Source organism: Delphinus delphis, chromosome 9, assembly GCF_949987515.2.
Source record: "Delphinus delphis chromosome 9, mDelDel1.2, whole genome shotgun sequence".
Lineage (NCBI taxonomy): Eukaryota > Metazoa > Chordata > Mammalia > Artiodactyla > Delphinidae > Delphinus > Delphinus delphis.
The window spans coordinates 33,807,197-33,829,452 of NC_082691.1; the positions used below are offsets into that span (position 1 = coordinate 33,807,197).

At 39.1% G+C, this 22,256-nt stretch overlaps 1 protein-coding gene across 1 annotated transcript in view; it reads right to left on the minus strand.

Moving 5' to 3' along the window:
* The window catches only part of DNAH11 (dynein axonemal heavy chain 11), a 313,588-nt gene that overhangs the window by 229,663 nt on the left and 61,669 nt on the right, over positions 1 to 22,256 (minus strand). Inside the window, 9 exon segments of the mRNA XM_060020402.1 lie at positions 4,460 to 4,582; positions 7,481 to 7,639; positions 9,168 to 9,251; positions 10,393 to 10,551; positions 16,122 to 16,208; positions 16,323 to 16,439; positions 20,777 to 20,999; positions 21,220 to 21,389; positions 21,476 to 21,730. Of these exon segments, the coding sequence (XP_059876385.1) occupies positions 4,460 to 4,582; positions 7,481 to 7,639; positions 9,168 to 9,251; positions 10,393 to 10,551; positions 16,122 to 16,208; positions 16,323 to 16,439; positions 20,777 to 20,999; positions 21,220 to 21,389; positions 21,476 to 21,730 (1,377 nt within the window).

A 22,256-nucleotide genomic window follows, 5' to 3' on the forward strand; every position in this document is an offset into this window, starting at 1 on the left:
AGACACATATAGACTGAAAGTAAGGGGATAGAAAATGATACTCCATGCAAATGGAAACCAAAAGAAAGCTGGAGTAGCATTTCTCATATCGAACAAAATAGACTTTAAAATAAAGACTATCAGAAGAGACAAAGAAGGACACTACATAATGATCAAGGGATTGATCCAAGAAGAAGAGATAAGAATGGAAAATATTTATGCACCCAACATAGGAGCACCTCAATACATGAGGCAATACTAACAGCCATAAAAGGGGAAATCGACAGTAACACATTCATAGTGGGGACTTTAACACCGCACTTTCACCCACGGACAGATCATCCAAAATGAAAATAAATAAGGAAACACAAGCTTTAAATGATACATTAAACAAGATGGACTTAATTGATATTTATAGGACATTCTATCCAAAAACAGAAGAATACGTATTTTTCTCAAGTGCTCACGGAACATTCTCCAGGACAGATCATATCTTGGGTCACAAATCAAGCCTCGGTAAATTTAAGAAAATTGAAATCATAGCAAGTATCTTTTCTGACCACAACGCTATGAGACAAGATATCAATTACAGGAAAAGATCTGTAAAAAATATAAACATACAGAGGCTAAACAATACACTACATAATAACGAAGTGATCACTGAAGAAATCAAAGAGGAAATCAAAAAATACCTAGAAACAAATGACAATGGAGACACGATGACCCAAAACCTATGGGATGCAGCAAAAGCAGTTCTAAGAGGGAAGTTTATAGCAATACAATCCTACCTTAAGAAACAGGAAACAACTCGAATAAACAACCTAACCTTGCACTTAAAGCAATTAGAGAAAAAAGAACAGAAAACCCCAAAGTTAGCAGAAGGAAAGAAATCATAAAGATCAGATCAGAAATAAATGAAAAAGAAATGAAGGAAACAATAGCAAAGATCAATAAAACTAAAAGCTGGTTCTTTGAGAAGATAAACAAAATAGATAAACCTTAGACAGACTCATCAAGAAAAAAAGGGAGAAGACTCAAATCAATAGAATTAGAAATGAAAAAGGAGAAGTAACAACTGACACTGCAGAAATACAAAGGATCATGAGAGATTACTACAAGCAACCCTACGCCAATAAAATGGACAACCTGGAAGAAATGGACAAATTCTTAGAAATGCACAACCTGCCGAGACTAAATCAGGAAGAAATAGAAAATATGAACAGACCAATCACAAGCACTGAAATTGAAACTGTGATTAAAAATCTTCCAACAAACAAAAGCCAAGGACCAGATGGCTTCACAGGCGAATTCTATCAAACATTTAGAGAAGAGCTAACAACTATCCTTCTCAAACGCTTCCAAAATATAGCAGAGGGAGGAACACTCCCAAACTCATTCTACGAGGCCACCATCACCCTGATACCAAAACCAGACAAGGATGTCACAAAGAAAGAAAACTACAGGCCAATATCACTGATGAACACAGATGCAAAAATCATCAACAAAATACTAGCAAACAGAATCCAACAGCACATTAAAAGGATCATACACCATGATCAAGTAGGGTTTATTCCAGGAAAGCAAGGATTCTTCAATATATGCAAATCAATCAACATGATACACCATATTAACAAATTGAAGGAGAAAAACCATATGGTCATCTCAATAGATGCAGAGAAAGCTTTTGACAAAATTCAACACCCATTTATGATAAAAAACCCTGCAGAAAGTAGGCACAGAGGGAACTTTCCTCAACATAAAAAAGGCCATATATGACAAACCCACAGCCAACATCGTCCTCAATGGTGAAAAAGTAAAACCATTTCCACTAAGAGCAGGAACAAGACAAGGTTGCCCACTCTCACCACTCTTATTCAACATAGTTTTGGAAGTTTTAGCAAGAGCAATCAGAGAAGAAAAGGAAATAAAAGGAATCCAAATCGGAAAAGAAGAAGTAAAGCTGTCACTGTTTGCAGATGACATGATACTATACGTAGAGAACCCTAAAGATGCTACCAGAAAACTACTAGAGCTAATCAATGAATTTGGTAAAGTAGCAGGATACAAAATTAATGCACAGAAATCTCTGGCATTCCTATACACTAATGATGAAAAAGCTGAAAGTAAAATCAAGAAAACACTCCCACTTACCATTGCAACAAAAGAATAAAATACCTAGGAATAAACCTACCTAAGGAGACAAAAGACCTGTATGCAGAAAATTATAAGACACTGATGAAAGAAATTAAAGATGATACAAATAGATGGAGAGATATACCATGTTCTTGGATTGGAAGAATCAACATTGTGAAAATGACTCTACTACCCAAAGCAATCTACAGATTCAATGCAATCCCTATCAAAGTACCACTGGCATTTTTCACAGAACTAGAACAAAAAATTTCACAATTCGTATGGAAACACTAAAGACCCCGAATAGCCAAAGCTATCTTGAGAACGAAAAATGGAGCTGGAGGAATCAGGCTCCCTGACTTCAGACTACACTACAAAGCTACAGTAATCAAGACAGTATGGTACTGGCACAAAAACAGAGATATAGATCAATGGAACAGGATAGAAAGCCCAGAGATAAACCCACGCACATATGGTCACCTTATCTTTGATAAAGGAGGCAGGAATGTACAGTGGAGAAAGGACAGCCTCTTCAATAAGTGGTGCTGGGAAAACTGGACAGGTACATGTAAAGGTATGAGATTAGAACACTCCCTAACACCATATACAAAAAAAAGCTCAAAATGGATTAAAGACCTAAATGTAAGGCTAGACACTATCAAACTCTCAGAGGAAAACATAGGCAGAACACTCTATGACATACATCACAGCAAGATCCTTTTGGACCCACCTCCTAGAGAAATGGAAATAAAAACAAAAATAAACAAATGGGACCTAATGAAACTAAAAGCTTTTGCATAGCAAAGGAAACTATAAACAAGATGAAAAGACAACCCTCAGAATGGAAGAAAGTATTTACAAATGAAGCAACTGACAGAGGATTAATCTCCTAAATATACAAGCAGCTCATCTAGCTCAGTATCAAAAAAGCAAACAACCTAATCCAAAAATGGGTGGAAGACCTAAACAGACATTTCTCCAAAGAAGATATACAGACTGCCAACAAACACATGAAAGGATGCTCAACATCATTAATCATTAGAGAAGTGCAAATCGAAACCACAATGAGGTATCATCTCACACCAGTCAGAATGGCCATCATCAAAAATCTACAAACAATAAATGCTGGAGAGGGTGTGGAGAAAAGGGAACACTCCTGCACCGTTGGTGGGAATGTAAACTTATACAGCCACTATGGAGAACAGTATGGAGGTTCCTTAAAAAACTGAAAATAGAACTACCATACGACCCAGCAATCCTACTGCTGTGCATATACCCTGAGAAAATCATAATTCAGAAAGAGATATGTACCACAATGTTCATTGCAGCACTATTTACAATAGCCAGGAGATGGAAACAACCTAAGTGTCCATCAACAGATGGATGGATAAAGAAGATGTAGCACATATATACAATGGAATATTACTCAGCCATAAAAAGAAACGAAATTGAGTTATTTGTAGTGAGGTGGATGGACCTAGAGTCTGTCATACAGAGTGAAGTAAGTCAGAAGAAGAAAGACAAATACCGTATGCTAACACATATATATGGAATATAAGAAAAAAAAATGTCATGAAGAACCTAGGGGTAAGACAGGAATAAAGACAGAGACCTACTAGAGAATGGACTTGAGGCTATGGGGAGCGGGAAGGGTAAGCTGTGACAAAGTGAGAGAGTGTCATGGACATATATACACTACCAAACGTAAAATAGCTAGCTAGTGGGAAGCAGCCGCATAGCACAGGGACATCAGCTCTGTGCTTTGTGACCACCTAGATGGGTGGGATAGGGAGGGTGGGAGGGAGGGAGACGCAAGAGGGAAGAGATATGGGAACATATGTATATGTATAACTGATTCACTTTGTTATAAAGCAGAAAGTAATGCACCATTGTAAAGCAATTATACTCCAGTAAAGTTGTAAAAAAAAAAAAAAAAAAAAAAGGTCTGATAGATATTATTTACTTTTTGGATAGTGCTCTGTGTGCCAGAATGTGAATCCCAGGTCCCTTGTTGAACCTGGGTAAGTTAATTACTTCTGTATACCTCAGTTTCCTCATCTGTACAATAGAGATAATCCTCAGAGAATTAAATGAATTAATATAAAGTACTGAGAGCAGTGTTTGCTACCAAGTAAACAATATATAAATGTTTTCTGCTATAATCGTCATCATCAACTGGGTCAACTCTCTCGTTTTACAAATTTACTGTGGCCTAGCAGGAAGCTGTTTCCTGCCCAGGGAAACATGTCTCCACACAGCTATGGCAGGAGGACTTCTCCCTGAGTCTGCTTACATGCCAGTGCACAGAATTAGCTCAGGGTAAAAAGAAACAGCCCAAGGACAACACCTTCTCAGTCCCCAGCTCTTTCACTGCTTTGTCCACGATGCTTCGGACATCCTCTTCCATTTGGTGTAATCGCAAGGCTAACAAATCTGCCAAAGTTGTGGTTTCGTTTATAGAAAACTTGACCTGATTAGGAACAAAAAAAGGCAGAATTTATATTCCACATATATTAATGGTTCCTTCTACCTAATGGCCAGAGGAATGAAACACAGCTAAATATACTCAAGTCAGCTGCTGAGTACATTTCGAGTTCTGAAATGTGCAGACAACCAAAGACGTTGCTTTTTTACTCACAGTCACTGAGGCATCACCCATCGAAGCGAGGGCTGAGGTTTAGGCCGCGTTCATACTACAGTACTTTCTTTAGTTTCATAACCCTCCCCTGTCAGCTCATTTCTTACCTCCTTTGCCCACAAAACCCATTTTTAAAGAGAATCACATTGTTCATTTATTATAATTTGGTTGAAATCCCAGGAATCAGGTAATAGCTCATTTGTCTTCTCTTCCTTAGGTACTCTATTCACTGAACATAATTCCCAGTTGCTTCCGTGCTTTAACCTAGTTTCATCATTGACTTAATCTTAGTTCCTTGGCAAAAAATAATTACTCTTATACTGTCATTATTGATATTTACCATGTGAAAAAGTCACTCACATTTCCTCATCACCTTATTGACTCCCCACTTTCCCCACCTCCATATTTGCTAAGAAGCTCTCAGCTCTTCCTAAGTGCCCAGACTCACCCATGTCCCTCACAAATGAATAGCTGATCCCACCACACAGTTGCAAGGAAGCCATTTCCTTTCCTGCCCTGCTAAGAATATCCAGTCCCTGCTTCTCGGAAGGTGCAGTCCTCTCTGGCTCTCCTCAATCAGTCATGTTGCTCGTCACCATGCACGGCTCTGCACAGGACGACTAAACCTCCCTGTTTGCCCAGGACTGGGGGGTTTCCTGGGCTAAAACCTGGGAAGTCCTGAGCAAACCAGATGAGTTGGTCACCCTATCTCTGCATCACTTTTGACCTCACTCCAGAGCTGATGGGAGTCAGGTCTGTCTTAGAGAAGGAATGAGCAGGGATGCATAACAAGGCCCCCCTGATTAGCTGCATAGTTTGTGCAGTGAATATGGACCCCCTGCCCAGGTGACAACTGGAGGTTGGATCTAGTCACTGCTCTGATGCCCCAGATCAGCCTGGAGGAAGATGCCTTTTTCTAAATTGCCAGAGAACTACCTTTTCCTAGCTTGCAGAAGGGCATGACACAGGCAAGACACTGTGGTGAGAAGAAAGCTCACTGGGGCTAATGTGAGAAGGGGGCGGGGAGTGGGACACAAGTATACCTTCCATGTTGGGAGACTCAATAAAGATTTTCTGAAAGAATAAATTAATCAACTATAAAGCCTAAATATGCAATGCCTAAAAGACTCTATGGAAAGTATTATAATAAGAACTTCAGGGACCATGTATTGAGGATTTGCTGTGTGCTAGGGTCTATATATAATCTCATCTCACCAAGTCTGCATGGCAGCATTATAGCATTACTTGTATTTCATAGAAGGGGCAACTGAGGTACAGAGAGCAAGTAACTGGCCCAAGATCTAAGAGATACTAGGTGTTAGAGTTGGACCAATAAAGCTTAGGCCACCCCCACTTCACCAGGCTGCCCCTTTCCTCAGTTTCCCCACCCTGCAAACTTTGTCTTCAAATCATGACAGCCCTTCTTCATGATGTGTGCCTAGCAGAAAACACGCACATCAGGCTGCATTTTATGCATTTTAAACTCATGAAGGTCACCTTCCCTGAAAAATAAAGTGTAAGTTTGGTATATTTGCTCCTAAATAGATGTAGAGAGGCAAGAAAATATAACCTCAAATGGTACAGACACATGAGAAATAATTCTATATTTTGCAATAAAATAAAAAACCATTTGGGATTTCTCTGGTGGTCCAGTGGTTAAGACTTCACCTTCCAATGCAGGGGTGCAGGTTCGATGCCTGGTCGGGGAACTAAGATCCCACATGCCTTGCAGCCAAAAAATCAAAACATAAAACAGAAGCAATACTTTAACAAATTCAATAAAGACTTTAAAAATGGTCTACATCAGAAAAAAAATCAAAAAAATGCATCTTTAAAAAAAATTAGAAAAAAAAACCATCAAAAGACCATCAAAGAGGGATGTCATTATTAAATGAATTGTGGGGAGAAAAAAATCACTATTTCTGAATTCTCTCTCCCCCTAAATTCACTTCTAATACTCTCTGATCCTCTCCACAAAATATAAGATTCTTTGCAGCCATGTTATGCTCTATAAAATGCCTTCACATTATCTTACTTGATCCTTACAAGATCCCTCTGATTATGAGAGTAGATAGCATCACTCTCACTTTATAAATAAAAAACTCAAAACAGAATAGTTAAGTGTCTTATTTCAGGTCATATAGGCCAGTAAGAGATAAAAGGTTGGCGGGGGCAGGGAGTGTCTTAGTCACTTCTGTCTGCTCTAACAGAACACCATAGACTGGGAGGCTTAAACAACAAACATTTATTTCTCACAGTTCTAGAGGCTGGAAGTCCAAGATCAGGGTGCCAGCCTGGTTGGGTTGTCGGTGAAGGCTCTGTTCTTGGTTAACAGATGTCTGTCTTCCTGTTTTATTTTCATATGGTAGACAGTAGAAAGCTCTGGGGTCTTCATCCCCTTACAAGGGCACTGACCCCATACATGAGAATTCTACCCTCATGACCAAACTATCTCCCAAAGGTCCCATCTCCAAACACCACCACATTAGGAACTCAGCCTTCAACATATGAATTGGCGGCGTTGGAGGGGGAAACATTTAGTCCATAGCAGGGGCTAAAACTAGAATATCTGCAGGTCTATCCCTTGGTCACAATCTGAAAGAGCTGGACCTCTTGCATCTGACCAGAAACCTTTTCCCAAATCCCACTTCTTCCCAGTTGAATGATGTAAACCGAGGAATCACACTTCAGTCACAAAAATATTCAATTAGTGAGACTCAGGAAACTGACCCCAGTGGCCTTCATCAGCTGGTGCCAATGCCTGTCTCTGAGGGCAGGGCTCTGTAACTCCGCAATGGCCCTCAGGGAGGTCATCGTGTCCTTCACTGTGCCTTCCAGGCCTGAGTAAGCGTCCCACACGTGGACTTCCTTATCGAGAGACCAAATTTCCTAGAGAAAAGTGACAAAAAACTAGGTCCTCCAAAATAATAATATGTTTTATCATTTTCCTCCTTTGAAAGAATAAATTTACATTTCCCTGGATAGGAAGAAAGTAAAAACATTTAAGTCCCCAGGTTAAAGACTAAAACTAGAGAAACAGAAACGGATCCACTCACTCATATATTACGAGTCCACTGTGTACAAGCCACTTGGATACATTGGTTTCTTATTCACAGGCTCTAACTTGATGTCCCATGAGGAAACCCAAGGGTCATTAAATGTAGAGAATTAATAGAGTTTACGGGACATGTGCAATGAAGAGTGCTTCCTCTAGAAACATAAATAAGCAGGAAACTGAGATTGTTACCTGGATTACTAACACCTTCCTCGGAAGACCTGGCTTGTTTAAATGGTAGCCCTGAAATGCTGGTTACCTTTGAGTGTTTGTTCCTTGGAACTAAATAGTCATGATTTTAAGACGTGTCAATAGGGCCTTTGACTTGGCTGTCTTCTTGGCTCACGGAACAACATTAACAATTGTGAATGAGAAAACCCCTAATAAAACAACAATCCCAGCACAGCACAAAAGGACAGCGCTACTTCTTTAAAAAAAAAAAAAGAAAGAAAAGAAAAAGGCAAAATATCTTCAGCTGAGAGTGGGGGTCAAACTGTCACTCTGAAGTGAGACAGTCCACTGGGCAAGGAGACGGACAGGGAGTGAGTACAGAAAAGAGGCACAGTGACCCCAGGGCATGCAAAAGAATGATGGGCTGTTCTAGTTCGGGTTCTTGGGACCAGGATAAAAAGGGAAGAAAAAAATGGGAAGAGTTGGCTGGAGCGGAGCACAGGACTGAGTCGGGGTGAGGATGTTCTGGGGCAAGAAGAAAGCAAAAGGCCTCGTTACTTCTGAACTGCCTTTCGTGGTTACGCATTTGGCTTCATCCAAACATGCACTTGGCTTTATCCAAAGAGGCTTTACTCTCTTCAGAGGGCACAGGGCCGTGGGGACTAGCTATCAAAGCACGAAATTCAAAAAAGCTCAGTTCTGTTACATCGAGCCCCCTTGCGATGTTGGAGTGGGCAGTAATAAGAACGAAGGTCACAGTATTCCATACACATCCACAAGTTACCCCAACTAGTTGCCCCAAAGGCCACAACCGAAAGGTACCTTTGAAGATACAGCATGCTTACAGCTGCTAGAGAAAGAATTCGACAGCTTTCGTAAGCCTAACCCCTCCCTCAGCCCTGCGCTTCACCTCCCAGCCTCCGTTCTAGACAGCCATAGGGAGCGCGTGATGATAGCCACTGCTCATCAATTCATTAGCCCTAATATGCTCTTATCCACTCATTCACAGAAAGGTAGGCTTGATTACAAGGGCAACTGGCTGAGACTGAAAAACAAAATCCTGTTTCAAATCATCCTGTTTGAAGTAAATAAGGACATGCGGTCCAGCACAGCAGACGCTAGGTTAGGGAAGATGGAAGAAGGTGGTGCTGAGGAAGATAAATCGTCGTCACAGACAGTTATGGAACTTGCCTTGGCAAACCTTCTGAGTTCCACATCCATCTGTTCCACATTAATCTGTCTCCACTGGGTTTTAGTCCAATTATCAATGCTTCTCTGAAAACGCACAAGCAGATAAAAGTGTCAACAACATTTGGTGAAAGCAAGTCTCCGCAGCAAAATATCTAAACTGATGATACACAGCGACTCCATCATCCGGGGGAAAGTCAATTATTTAAGCATTAACTGCACCTGTCAAAACTTCCCCACCACAAAACCAAAAAAGTTGTCAGAACACGTCAAACCTAAGGCTAAAACATTGTGATATGATAATTTCTAGAAGCAATGACAAATTCCATACACATACCATCATTATCATTTAATCCTGAATACTCTGAATGAATTGGTAAATAATGTTACCATTAAATACCATATTTTTATAATTCTACATATAAGATAAGCTTTCATAAGAAAACCTTCATCTGTTATAGACAAAACTCTCATGAGTTTCTTGACCATATTCTATGCCTTGTTAATATATTTCTTTACTGGCTTTCAACTAACTTCAAAGAAAATAATGTATAACACATATTGCAATACGCCTAGTTCCTAGAACTTATTATTTTTTTTTTTGCGGTACGCGGGCCTCTCACTGTTGATCCCGTTGCAGAGCACAGGCTCCGGACGCGCAGGCCCAGCGGCCATGGCTCACGGGCCCAGCCGCTCCGCGGCATGTGGGATCTTCCCGGACCGGGCCACGAACCCCTGTCCCCTGCATCAGCAGGTGGCCTCTCAAACCACTGCGCCACCAGGGAAGCCTCTAGAACTTATTTTTGCACTTAAGTTTGCAACTTAATTAACACAGACAAAGTAACTTTATTTTTAGTTTAGGCCTGTTTATATATGCACACGTACGGAAGTATAACCATGGTGTACACATCAGTTTGTATGCACAAGTGACCATATGTGTGTGGTACATATTAATTTTTGTTTATATCCTACATAACTCTCAAGAAGGATTTGAAGCAGTCAACTGAAGTTGACTTCTTCTACCCAGAAGTTTCATTCAGAATGGCAAACAAAAAGCACTGATAATTCAGAGATATCTGAACTCTAATTCTGGGGAAAAAGTCTAATACCCACATATTTTAAGACATTATAAAACACAAATAGAATGACAGAGACATTAAAAATCGCATACTTATACAAAAGAAATACTAAAAGAAAAAAAGCATGGTTTCAAAAAGCAGTGTCTTACCTTAACGTAAATAATGACATCCCAGAGCCCCTTGAGCAATGTTATCTCTCTGCGACACTGCTTCATTTGTTTGTACTCTGGAAGAGCCACTTCAAAAAGATGAGTAGATTCTTGCATCTGCAACAGTTCTTCTTCTAACGCCTCAAGCTCTTGATTTGCCTAAGGAGAAAACACATACACACGCACACAAACACACTTAATATCCAATGAACTGCCAGAGAAGAAAAGCCACAGCGTTGTGTAGCTCTGGTTATGTCAACTTGTACAACTTCGATTTTTAAAAGAAAATAGAAAGAAATCTGAAGTGTAATTATTGGTAAAATGGGGGCTTTAGAGGAGCAAACTCACAACTACTCAAAAAAGTTAGAGTAGACTATCAGGAAACACAGTAATGTTATCAATACCCTCCCTATACATTATTTCAGCAAAATCTGCTCTGGTATCAAATTGCTATGAATACAAATTTTCCTCTTGATTTTCATCATACAGCTGGGGACGACTTTGCTGGGGAGCAAAAGACAAGTTTCTAGGAACTTCCACTAAGAATAAATCACTTCTTTAAAAAAAAGAACTTTCAGATTTAAAACATACCCTAGAGATTATCAATACACAGACTTTTCTCTTAATCTGTTAATATGACAAATTATATTCATTTCCTAATGTTAAAACATTTCCCTGGAATGAACCCAAACTATTTATAAATTGGATTATTTGATTACTTTTTGCTTAGTTAGTTTGCATCTATGTGTACCAAAAAGAGTGGCTTATCAGGACTTCCCTGGTGGTGCAGTGGTTGAGAATCCACCTGCCAATGCAGGGAACATGGGTTCGATCGCTGGTGTGGGAAGATCCCACATGCCGCGGAGCGACTAAGCCCATGCGCCACAACTACTGAGCCTGCTCTCTAGAGCCCGCGAGCCACAACTACTGAGCCCACGTGCCTGGAGCCCGTGCTCCGCAACAAGAGAAGCCACTGAAATGAGAAGCCAGTGCACAGCAAAAAAGAACAGCCCCCGCTCGCAGCAACTAGAGACAAAGCCTGCGTGCAGCAATGAAGACCCAGTGCAACCAAAAATAAATAAATAAATTAATAAAAAGAAAAAAAGAATGGCTTATCATTTTTCCTTTCTCATACTGTCCTTTCACAAAAATAAGACATGCTTCATAGAGTAATTTTTGAGTGTTCATTCTTCTTCCGGTCTCTGGAATCATATGAATGATATCTGTTTCTTGAAAGCTTCTTGGAATTAACCTGTAATGCTATCATGGCCTGCTGTTCTTTCTGTTTTAAATTAATGGTTTATCTTTTCATTTTCCTACTGGTTAATTTTTCATAGTTATAGGACTAGTCAGCTGTGGTCTTTTTTTTTTAATTAATTAGTTTATTTTTGGCTGCATTGGGTCTTCGTTGCTGTGCGCAGGCTTTCTCTAGTTGCGGCGAGCAGGGGCTACTTTTCATTGAGGTGCGCGGGCCTCTCATTGTGGTGGCTTCTCTTGTTGTGGAGCACCAGCTCTAGGCGTGCAGGCTCAGTAGCTGTGGCTTGCGGGCTCTAGAGTGCAGGCTCCGTACTTGTGGCGCATGGGGTTAGTCACTGTGTGGCATGTGAGATCTTCCCGGATCAGGGCTCAAACCCGTGTCCCCTTCATTGGCAGGCAGATTCTTAACCACTGAGCCACCAGGGAAGTCCCTGTGTTACTTTCTGAGATAGTTTTAGTGAATTATATTTTTCCAGAAATATATCCATTTTGCTTAAATTTTAAATTTCTTATTGATTGTATTCTATGATCTTTTGAATTTCTGCTCTTTCTGTACTATCATTCCCTATTTATTCCTAAGATCGTTGATTTTCCAACAGAGATTTGTCAGTATAAATAGCCTTTTCTAATTATATTGAGAATCAAATTTGGCTTTGTTTGTCCTCTCTTTTCTTATAATATACACACTGGAACTTATTTCAGTGATGATTTATTGGTGGTTAATGCACTATTTTTGTTTATCTGAAAATATACTCTTGTTAATGAAATATAATTTTACACAGGAGAATTGGGAAAAAATCATCCACTACCTTTTGGCTTCCATTGTTGCTGATGACAAATATGCTCTTAGCCCAGTCATCATTTCTAACAGGTAATCTTTCTTTTCTATCTGGTTGCTTTAAAGGTCTTCTCTTTGCCTTTGGTATTCTGTAGTTCATTGTGATGTGTCTAGATGTTGACTTTGTATTTATCCTGGTTGGCGGTCAGTGAATTTCCTCAATCTATTGATTCATGCTTTGACCAGTTCTAGAAAAATCTCAGCTACTACATCTCTATTGCTTGTCTAATATTCTGTGTATTCTCTCTTCCAGGAAGTCTGAGTAAAACAGTTAGACATCATTCTAACTTCTTACTCTGTGTCTCTTAATCTCTTTTGTATTTTGCATCTCCTTTCACCTATGTGCTGCCTTCTAAGTGAGTTTTTCCAATGTCATTTGCATTTCACTAATCCTTTTTTCAATTAGTTCTTTAACCCCTGCTGAGTTGAATCTTTTATTTTTCATTTCCATAAGTTTCCAACCCTTTTTCAAACTCAGCTGATCATTTTTGATAGTCTCAAAACTGAGAACTTGCTCATTTTTTTCAATGTTAACTTTTATTTCCTGAGTACATGTCTTCTTCTTCTTCTTTTTTTTTTTTTTTGGCTGTGCCACATGAAGGATCTTAGTTCCCTGACCAGGGATCAAACCCATGCCCTGTGCAGTGGAAGCACGGCATCCTAACCACTGGACCACCAGGGAAGTCCCAATAAATGTCTTCTAATATCTGACATTTCATATGGGTCTGTATCTGTGGTTTGCTCTTTCTGTTGGCCCTTATGCATGATGGTGTGTTTGTTTTATTGTAAACTCAAATTTAACTGAATTTAATCTGTTGGACCCCTGAGGAGATTAGAATAAGAGCACCTTATTCTCTTCTACCCAGAGAAGATTTGGATTTGCTTCTACTAGGTGCTAAGAAGAGCTGCTTGTAACCATATCAGTTTCCTGGTCTGGAAATTCCTTAACCATAGGGATAGTATAAAATTACACCATAACCCTTGGGAGAACAGACCTATGTTTACCAATTCCCAGAGGATCCTTTTCTATTTTTTTCGCCCTATTCAGAGCAAGGTCTGATGGGTCATCTCATAGGCTCCCCGTGCAGGCTGCAGATTTTTCCCAGCCCACCCATTCACTAAGGGTGTAACCTCTTAAAAGCGTCTCCTAGTTTGCCCTGAAAGGGTTAATCACAAAGTTCTAGAGTTCTGGTACTTTGATTTGCCCCTACAGCAGCACAGGCTTTTATGTTTCCCGCTGCTTTCCATCCTGGTTTCAGCTACTCTATTTCCCTGCCTCTTGCTTTCTTGGGAGATCAGCAATAGATTTAAAGTTACATATTTGTGAACATGTTTCAGCATCTGTTTTACAAGATGGATTTTCAAAATGTCTAGTCAACCATGCTCCCCAGAGCCAACAGCCCTTTTATTTATTTTAAATTATTTTTCCTATTAGTTATACTAATTCAATTATTCCTAGAAATATAGATCCAGTTATTTTAATTCAACTGTTCACTGTATCTTTGGCTATGAAGAAACAATAGCACATAATATAAATTTACCAAGGTATCAGTTATAAAAGGTGAGATTTACACCACTCCCCTGTTCCTGGAGGGTCAATGGTTTCCATCTTTTGGAGTGAGGTGCCTTGAGTGCTAGGACCTACCATACCAGCCCAGAACAAACATATACATGACTTTGGTTGAATCTAGTTAGATAAACACTAGATATGCTTGCTGAACAAACACACAAGAGAATGACTTCAAGATAAAGGTAACCGGGTCCTACTATATTCAAAACATCCTCAACACATTTTGTAGGTATGATAAATATCTGCCTTTTAAATATGTAACTATATGGTGTTGTAGTATAGCATGCAAATGGTAGGAGTCAATAAACGATAACTGCAGTAAATGTTTACACACAGCACATTGGCTAGTCAAGTAAAAATGTCTCCATATCCACAATCTGTTCAGACCACCTGCAGTTTAGATATAATCTTTTTAAAAAAAACAACTCTATTCGCATACTCTAACCAACTCCCTTTTCAGTGAATATATTAACCACTTTTCTTTAGCCAAGTGAAAGAGAAGACCTCATGCTATTGAATGGCTGAAAGCAGTTAAAACTAAATTCAATCCAAAATTTGGAAAGAGAAGTAAAAACTGTCAGTTCCAAGTTTTACAGCAGTCTAAGGAGGAAAGGCTGTCTCCAGCGTGAAGTCAAATCAGGATGGCAGCCTAGATGAACTCAGAAAAATTCCCAGCCCCCAATGCAAACTTCAAAGTCACTTTCTCATTTTGGCTGCTAGCTTAAGAATTCTTAGAGAAACAAAGATATTATTCTTCTAATAAAAGTTTAAAGCATTTTTTCAATCCTCATGAATTATTCACCATTTTCGGATTATTTGCCTATTACGGTCATTCTTATAGTCAATTATAATAAAGTAGTTCATTATAATCTAGGATTAAATGACTCAATAATATTTGTATCCAGAATTAAGAATAAGTTATGGGCATTCATTTGAAACTCCCTGAAACACTAGCCACCTCCAGAAAACCACATAACACATACTTGGGGAGTGGGCGTGGGGGCAGATGCAATGTGTAGTCGGGGGTCAGGGAGAGGACACGGAATCAGGCCTAAGGAGAAAGTATAGGATGAGGCAGTAAACATAAATCAGAGAAAAAAAACGAAAAAGTTACGGGCTTTCCTTACTATGAGTAAGAGTTACTAACAAAGTATCACATGGGAAATAGTATAATGGTTAGTATTCCTCACTAAAAAAGAAAGTAAACAGCTAGACTTTTAATACTGATTCTGTCACTAACTGTTATCTCCAACAAGTTACTCAATTATACATGATTGTTTATCTAAAAAAAGGCAAATAGAAGCTGTATCAGAGAGATATTGCAAGAACTGAAAGAAATAATGTAAATAATATGTTTAATAAAGTTCTTGACGTATAAAGTGTTTATATGTCAAGAGAAAAACAAATATCGTATATCAATGCATATATGTGGAATCTAGAAAAATGGTACAGATGAACCTATTTGTAGGGTAGGAATGAAGACATAGATGTAGAGAAGGGACATGTGGACACGGCAGGGAAGGGGAGGGTGGGATGAACTGGGAGATTAGGTTTGACATAAATACACTACCATGTGTAAAATAGATAGCTAGTGGGGACCTGCTGTACAGCACAGGGAGCTCAGCTCAGTGCTCTGTGACGACCTACATCGGTGGGATGGGGGGAGGGTGGGAGGGAGGTCCAAGAGGGAGGGGATATATGTTATACATATAGCTGATTCACTTCATTGTTACTTAGATAAAAAACTAACTAACACAACACTGTAAACCAATTTTACTCCAATTAAAAAAAAAAGTAAAATAAAGAATAATAGTATTTGTTAGTTTCACTAGTATGTGTACTTTGATGATGACATGATTTAAATCACAATATAATTTCTGGAGAGACATTTAAATCACAATATATTTTACTTGGGGAAAATTGTTTGTAACTGGGTTTTAAATAGTTCATTCTCAACCCATAACTAATTGCAAAACTAAGGCAAAATATAGCAGTATCTCAGTGTCCAAATTTATTCTTTGAAATAGCTATTATAACACACAAGATAATTGAGATCAGAATTACCTTATCAAGTACTCCATATGGATTTTCTGCATTAGAACGAAGAGGAGCATAGAGTCTGAATCGCTCTCTGAACTCTGCCTGCTTCTCCTGATCAAGGAAGAAAAAAAACTGAAAGTGAATCTCAAATAGCTTCAATTAGCCTTATAAAACCCTTCTTTAAAAAAAAAAACAGAAAACCACAAAGCTTGTTAGCTAGCTTACATCAAACAAAATACAGTTTTTCCTTATAAGAGTGACTTCTGCATTTTGGAGAGGTGAGATTTCATGTCTGACAGTTGCTGCAATCTTTTTGGTAGTTTTCCATCTTTCAGGTAATTCCTACAAACACAAAGGTGCAAATGGGAAGTTACTTCAATACCTAAAACAAATGTACTCCACAGGATTAAATTTTTCTAATCTCTTTCCACTAACTCATGACATCCTTTCATTCTTGTCTAAGAGAAAGAGTTTATTCCCAAAAAGATTAAAGGGACTAAAAGGCCTAGAGCCAGGCTGAATCCCACTGGCACCTTTGGAGTCACATGTTCCAAGCGTAAACCAAAGCTGTCCTCTGGTATAACATCTACCTCAGCATAAATGAAAACCTTTTCAAAATAAACAGAAATTTCCAAATTGTTTTACTATTGAGGGAATAACATTAAAGTGCTCTGAAAATGACTTTGCTGATCTAACAACTAGAAGTGGAGCCATGTTTAGCAATTTAGCAAGCGAAAAAAGGACACTCTGAACCTGGTGGGCAGAGATGAAAATGTGACTCAATCTTATCTTGCGTTTTCCTCTGGCTCCCAAAGCTGTGTTTTTACTTGGTCTGGATGGAGAGTTTGAACATTTGGGTTAATTTTAAATGACTAGGATTTTTGAAGTAAGATGAGGAAAGGGAAGGTTAATTCCTACTTGATGGAGGACAAAAGCAGCCATGAATTGTTCAGGTAGCAACTCAACTCTGCTGTCCCTGACTACAATGCAACTAGGACAAGAGCAACTTACTTTCTTTGAAGAGCCCTTGTGCTTAACTGCTGTTGAAAAGCATGCCTTGTGTCCAGACTAAGAAAGCATTGTTTCTCTGTGTCATCTCTCAGGACACTGAAATTGTTTTGTCACACAAAACCACCCATGGTGATAGGACTCTACTTGTGTCGCTGAAGCACAAAAATCGGTTCTAAAGACTATTTTGTAACCCTGATAAATATCTGATGAATGATTTCGTAACTGTCAATTATGAAGAGTGCGCCGTGCTAAGTATAAGTCGTATCTGAGTGGTGGAGGAGGGCTACAAAGATAAAACACATTCTTGAGATTTAAACTGTTGTATCATCTGTCGGAGTGAATGAGAGGTACACAAAATAACTATTCTACATGACAGAATGTATTAACTTCGATCAGGAGGTCTATATGTTATGGAATTAAAATGCTTGGGAGGCAACGTGGTATCACGATGGTGATACAGGACCAGGCCAGGAACTAAAAGACTTGAGCTCTAAAGCTCCTTGTTTTTCATCTTGCTCTTCCATCCTTCTTCTCGTCAAAACTCTGCATCCTCATCTGTCCAGAGTGTCACTTTGCATTTCCAATTGACCCCATGGAACCTAAATGTCACAGGGAGTCCCTTCGGGGCCATGGGAGAGAAGACATGAAGAGGTCACATCAGTGGGTTCAGGCTCCTTAACCTTAACGTTCTTCAATGACACTAGACCTGCCGTTACCTGCTTTATATTTGGGGATTCCAAAGAAGCTTCCACTGGATAAAAATAAACTTTCATTGAAAACCAAAAGATCAGATGACCTCCAAAGTTGAACTGATACTGATCCACTCAATGAACGAACACTGCATCAGAGGCGCAAAACAATGACTGGATTTCCGCAGGCAGAGATGAGGGTGAGACCCCTCAACATCCTGTGAGGTAAGATTTCCAATGCAGGATGGGGTGAGAGTGTGGGCTCTACAGAAACTGGACAGGATTCTGAGGCTAGAGGTGGTCAATGAATGTTTCTTAACAGGGAAGGGACTTGATAAAATCTATAGATCAGAAGTGTAATCTAGCTTCAGAGCACACTATAGATAGGGTGTGAGGACACAGCCATGCCTAGGGGCTTTTTTAGCATCAAACCAAGCACAGGCAAGTTTTGGGAAATGTTACGACTGCTAATGATTATGAAGGAGAAACAGCAACTCTGACAAATTGCTTAAATTAAAACAAAATTGGGACGTTGTTATCCTCCACGAGCAACCTGAACTGCCTGTATATCTTATTTTTCCTGCTGACCAGCCTGAATTACCGACATCGAGACACACACAGAGCTAAGAGTGTGGCTCACTTCTGAAATACTGAAAAGCCTAATATTTTCAATACTGCAAAAACCTTAGTGAGCCAAACTTTTATTTTTATAGAAAAAAGGCAGAAGAGCACATTTGCTTTTATTCATCTTGGAAACATAAAGAGTCCATTAGAAAGCATATAAACTAAGAAACACATAAAAGATTTTTTAAATCTTCCACCTGACCACAGCACTGAAACTGAATACATACACCTCCATTTTCATAAACAACTAAGACGACAGTCAGAGCTAAGTGACCTGATCAAACATGTCTGCATCGTTACACTCTCCTAATTAGCTTACTGTTGAACAATGTATATAAGGTGTCATATGTATCAGGAAAATTTGTTAAAGACCTAAAAACAGACAACAGAAATGACTGGAATCTAGCTTTAGTGAAGTGGGAGCCAAACTTCTATAATACAAATTCTGGAGGCCATGGCCATAATCTCCCATCAATTATTTGTGTTATGACTGGTTTCTCTATATGACATAAAATTTTAAGGTTCAAGGTCTGACTCAAAGAATATCCCAATCTTCCTAAAAACAGACATTTATAGTGTGTTCTACTGTTGACTATTTCACGTCTCACTCTTGTTATGTATCTATCTATCCACATCATCTCTCACTCCATGTCTAACTGGATTTTTCAGTTGTAAAGACAGTTTTATACTTAAACAGAATCTAATAATTCATATATAGTAATTCTTTGTAGTCAAGGGAGCATCTATAAACACATTGTTGCACTTCATCCTCACAAAACAAAATGAGGAATATAAAATGGAGCAGCTGCTGTGAAAAACATTTTGGTGGTTCCTCAAAAAGTTAAACTTGGAATTCCCATATGACCCGGCAATTCCACTCCTAGGTGTTTTCCAAAAAGATCTGAAAACAGGTACTCAAACAAATACGTGTGCACCGATGTCCACAGCAGCATTATTCACAATAGCCAGAAGATGAAAAGAGCCCCAATATTCCTCAATGGGTGAAAGGCTAAACAAACTGTATATGTGTGTATATACACACATACATACATACACACACACACAAACACACACACATACAATGGAACATTATTCAGCCATAAAAAGGAATGAAGTAGCGATATATGCTACAACGTTCATGAACCTCAAAATCGTCATGCCAGGTGAGAGAAGCCAGATACAAAAGGTCACATATTGTATAATTCCACTTATATGAAGTATCTACAGTAAGTAAACCCGTAAAGACAGGAAAGAATCAGCAGTAGCCCCAGACTGGTGGCAGGTAGTAGGGGAGGAGTGGGGAATGACAACTAATGGGTATGGAGTCTCTTTGGGGGTGAGGAAAATGTTCTGAAACTAGAGACAGGCGGTGATTACACAACCTCCTGAACGTACTAAATGCCACACACTTTGAAATGGTTACTTTTACGTTATGTGAACTGTGAATTTCACCTCAATTTTTTTTAAAATGGGGAACTGGAGACAGTATAGACAAATTTAAAAAGTGAGGGATCTTGAGGGATATTTTACCAAAGAGGAAGCATGCTCTGAGGCAAGCAGATGAGACGGACTAGCAGAAAACAAATCTAAGTTTGAGTTCCATGCTCTAATCACTGAACTAGATAGAATTCAATAAAAGCTCTTTAGTTAATGTGTCCACTGATCCCATTGCAAGGTTAAACCTAAGCTCACCCTGGAAGTTGGTGGATGACATAAACATATAAACTACCTACAGAACCTCAATATGGGCATGGGAATAGAGCCTCAATTGTGAGACTTTTATTCGTGATTTCAGTTATAACTACAAAGACTTTGTACACTGTTTGGCACACAGCAGCCCCAAGTCATTCCAGAACACGGAAAGAGGAGGATGACACAGAAATCCTGTTTAGGAAAGTGATTTCTCCAGCCAAACTGGGCTTTACTTATTCTTTCTTAACATGTCCATGATATGTTTCCAAAGACTAGGTCACTTCTCAACTGACAGGCAATTTAAATGAAAGAGAGCTGGAATTTGTTTCACATGTGAAAGCGATGATATAAGTGGAACCCAAAAAAGTAACTTAGAGGCTCTCTATGACCTGAATACCTTCTAACACGAAGGCAGTGGAGTACAGCCAGGCAGAGCGAGGATGTGGGCATGAAACACCCCTAGATTCATGTGGGCTGGCTTTACTACTTGTGTGACCTTGAGAAGATTACTAAGTCCCTTTAAGCTTCAGATTCCTAAGCTGTAAAACGAAAACATTAATATCTACAGTATAGGGTGTTATGAGGGTGTCATAAGAGAGTGCATGAGAAGAACAGGAGATGCTCAGTTTATGGTAATCATGGTTATTTTAGCACCTCACTGACCTCTAGCTGAGCACAGACCTGCTCAGGCATCTTCTGGCCATACGTTTCCAAGAGTGCGATGGTTTCTTTTAGTGGTTCAAAGAGTTCATCAGTAGCTCTCTGGCGGCTTCTTACAGCCAGAAGATGCCCCATAATGTCAACTAAACCATCGTGATCACCTTCACTTAACTCTCTCTGAAGTCCAGCATCTGTCTCCTTTATAAACTCTTGTAGCTCATTCAGACTATAAAAACATGTATACACACACACAAACACAAATGAAGCTCATTAAAACATTCAGAAGTATGACTTCTGACTGAATCTAATTTTCACTATTTACCTAATTAAACATTACTTGTTATCTCTCTTACAGAACTGGCAGTTTTAATGCTCTTAAAATTAATATCTCAATTTTAAGAAGGAGTCAGGTGTTAAAAGTTATCATTCCAAATACCAAAGACTACCTGTCAATGACAAATCTCAAAAGATGCTCCTGAAACATCCAGCTCCATTTCCTGATAATGTTTAGCAAGCTCACTTTGAAAGGCTTCACGTCCACCTTGAACCAACCATCAAACACTCTGAAGTCATCAAACTTGCTCATCTGAACATACAAAGCCTCATAAATGTTAATCTACAATTAGAAAAAAAAAAATAGTCACTGTATAACAACTCAATCAAAAAGCTAGTAACTACATAAATGCAGAGGGTTTGCCTTGCCTGTTCTTTGAACTGCTCGAGTGTTGGTGGTTGTCCGGGAAAGTCTTCATCTGCGTGAGGCCCTGTCTCCTCAGATGACACAGTATGGCCATACAGGAGGAAGCGCTTCATAAACTCGGTCCGGTCATCCACCCAGAGGTAAGCGTATGTGTCCAGGGTGTTTCTGAAGTCCAAGACTTTGTTGATGACGTCTGCCACTCTCTTCATGATCTCCTGCCTGACCTCCACCAGGCCCAGCATGTTGTCCATATCATTCTAAATGAGGGGAGAACCAAGCACTTATGAAAGCCAACCCTGCTCTATCAATTATGTGCAACCTAACATTATCCAAGGCCATTCTTCAAAAGAATAGTTGGTAAAATCAAAAACCGTGTTGCTTTTCCCACTTCTCCTTTCCTTGTGCTCCCCATTACCCCAATGTATTTTGAATCATTAATATAAAAGCTAATTTTATAATTAATCATAATTATAATTAATATATATGTATATGTATGGGCATTCAGCATTCAAATGACTGGGTAGTTGAGTAAGCACATTTTGTTTGAATCCTGGGAAGTTGCAACCCTCTATATCCTTCTCTGTCTTTTCATCGGAAATATTGCTTCTTAATATTTTCTCTTTTGCATTTATATATCTAGGAATGAGGCATTTTCTTTCATGTGGCTTTATCCTATTTTAAAGAGCTGTTCTAAAATTCCTGATTTTCCTGGCTGCCTCAGGATCCGCTCACAGCATCTTGCTTTTACGTTAAATACAAACAAAATTAATCATACTTGGTGTA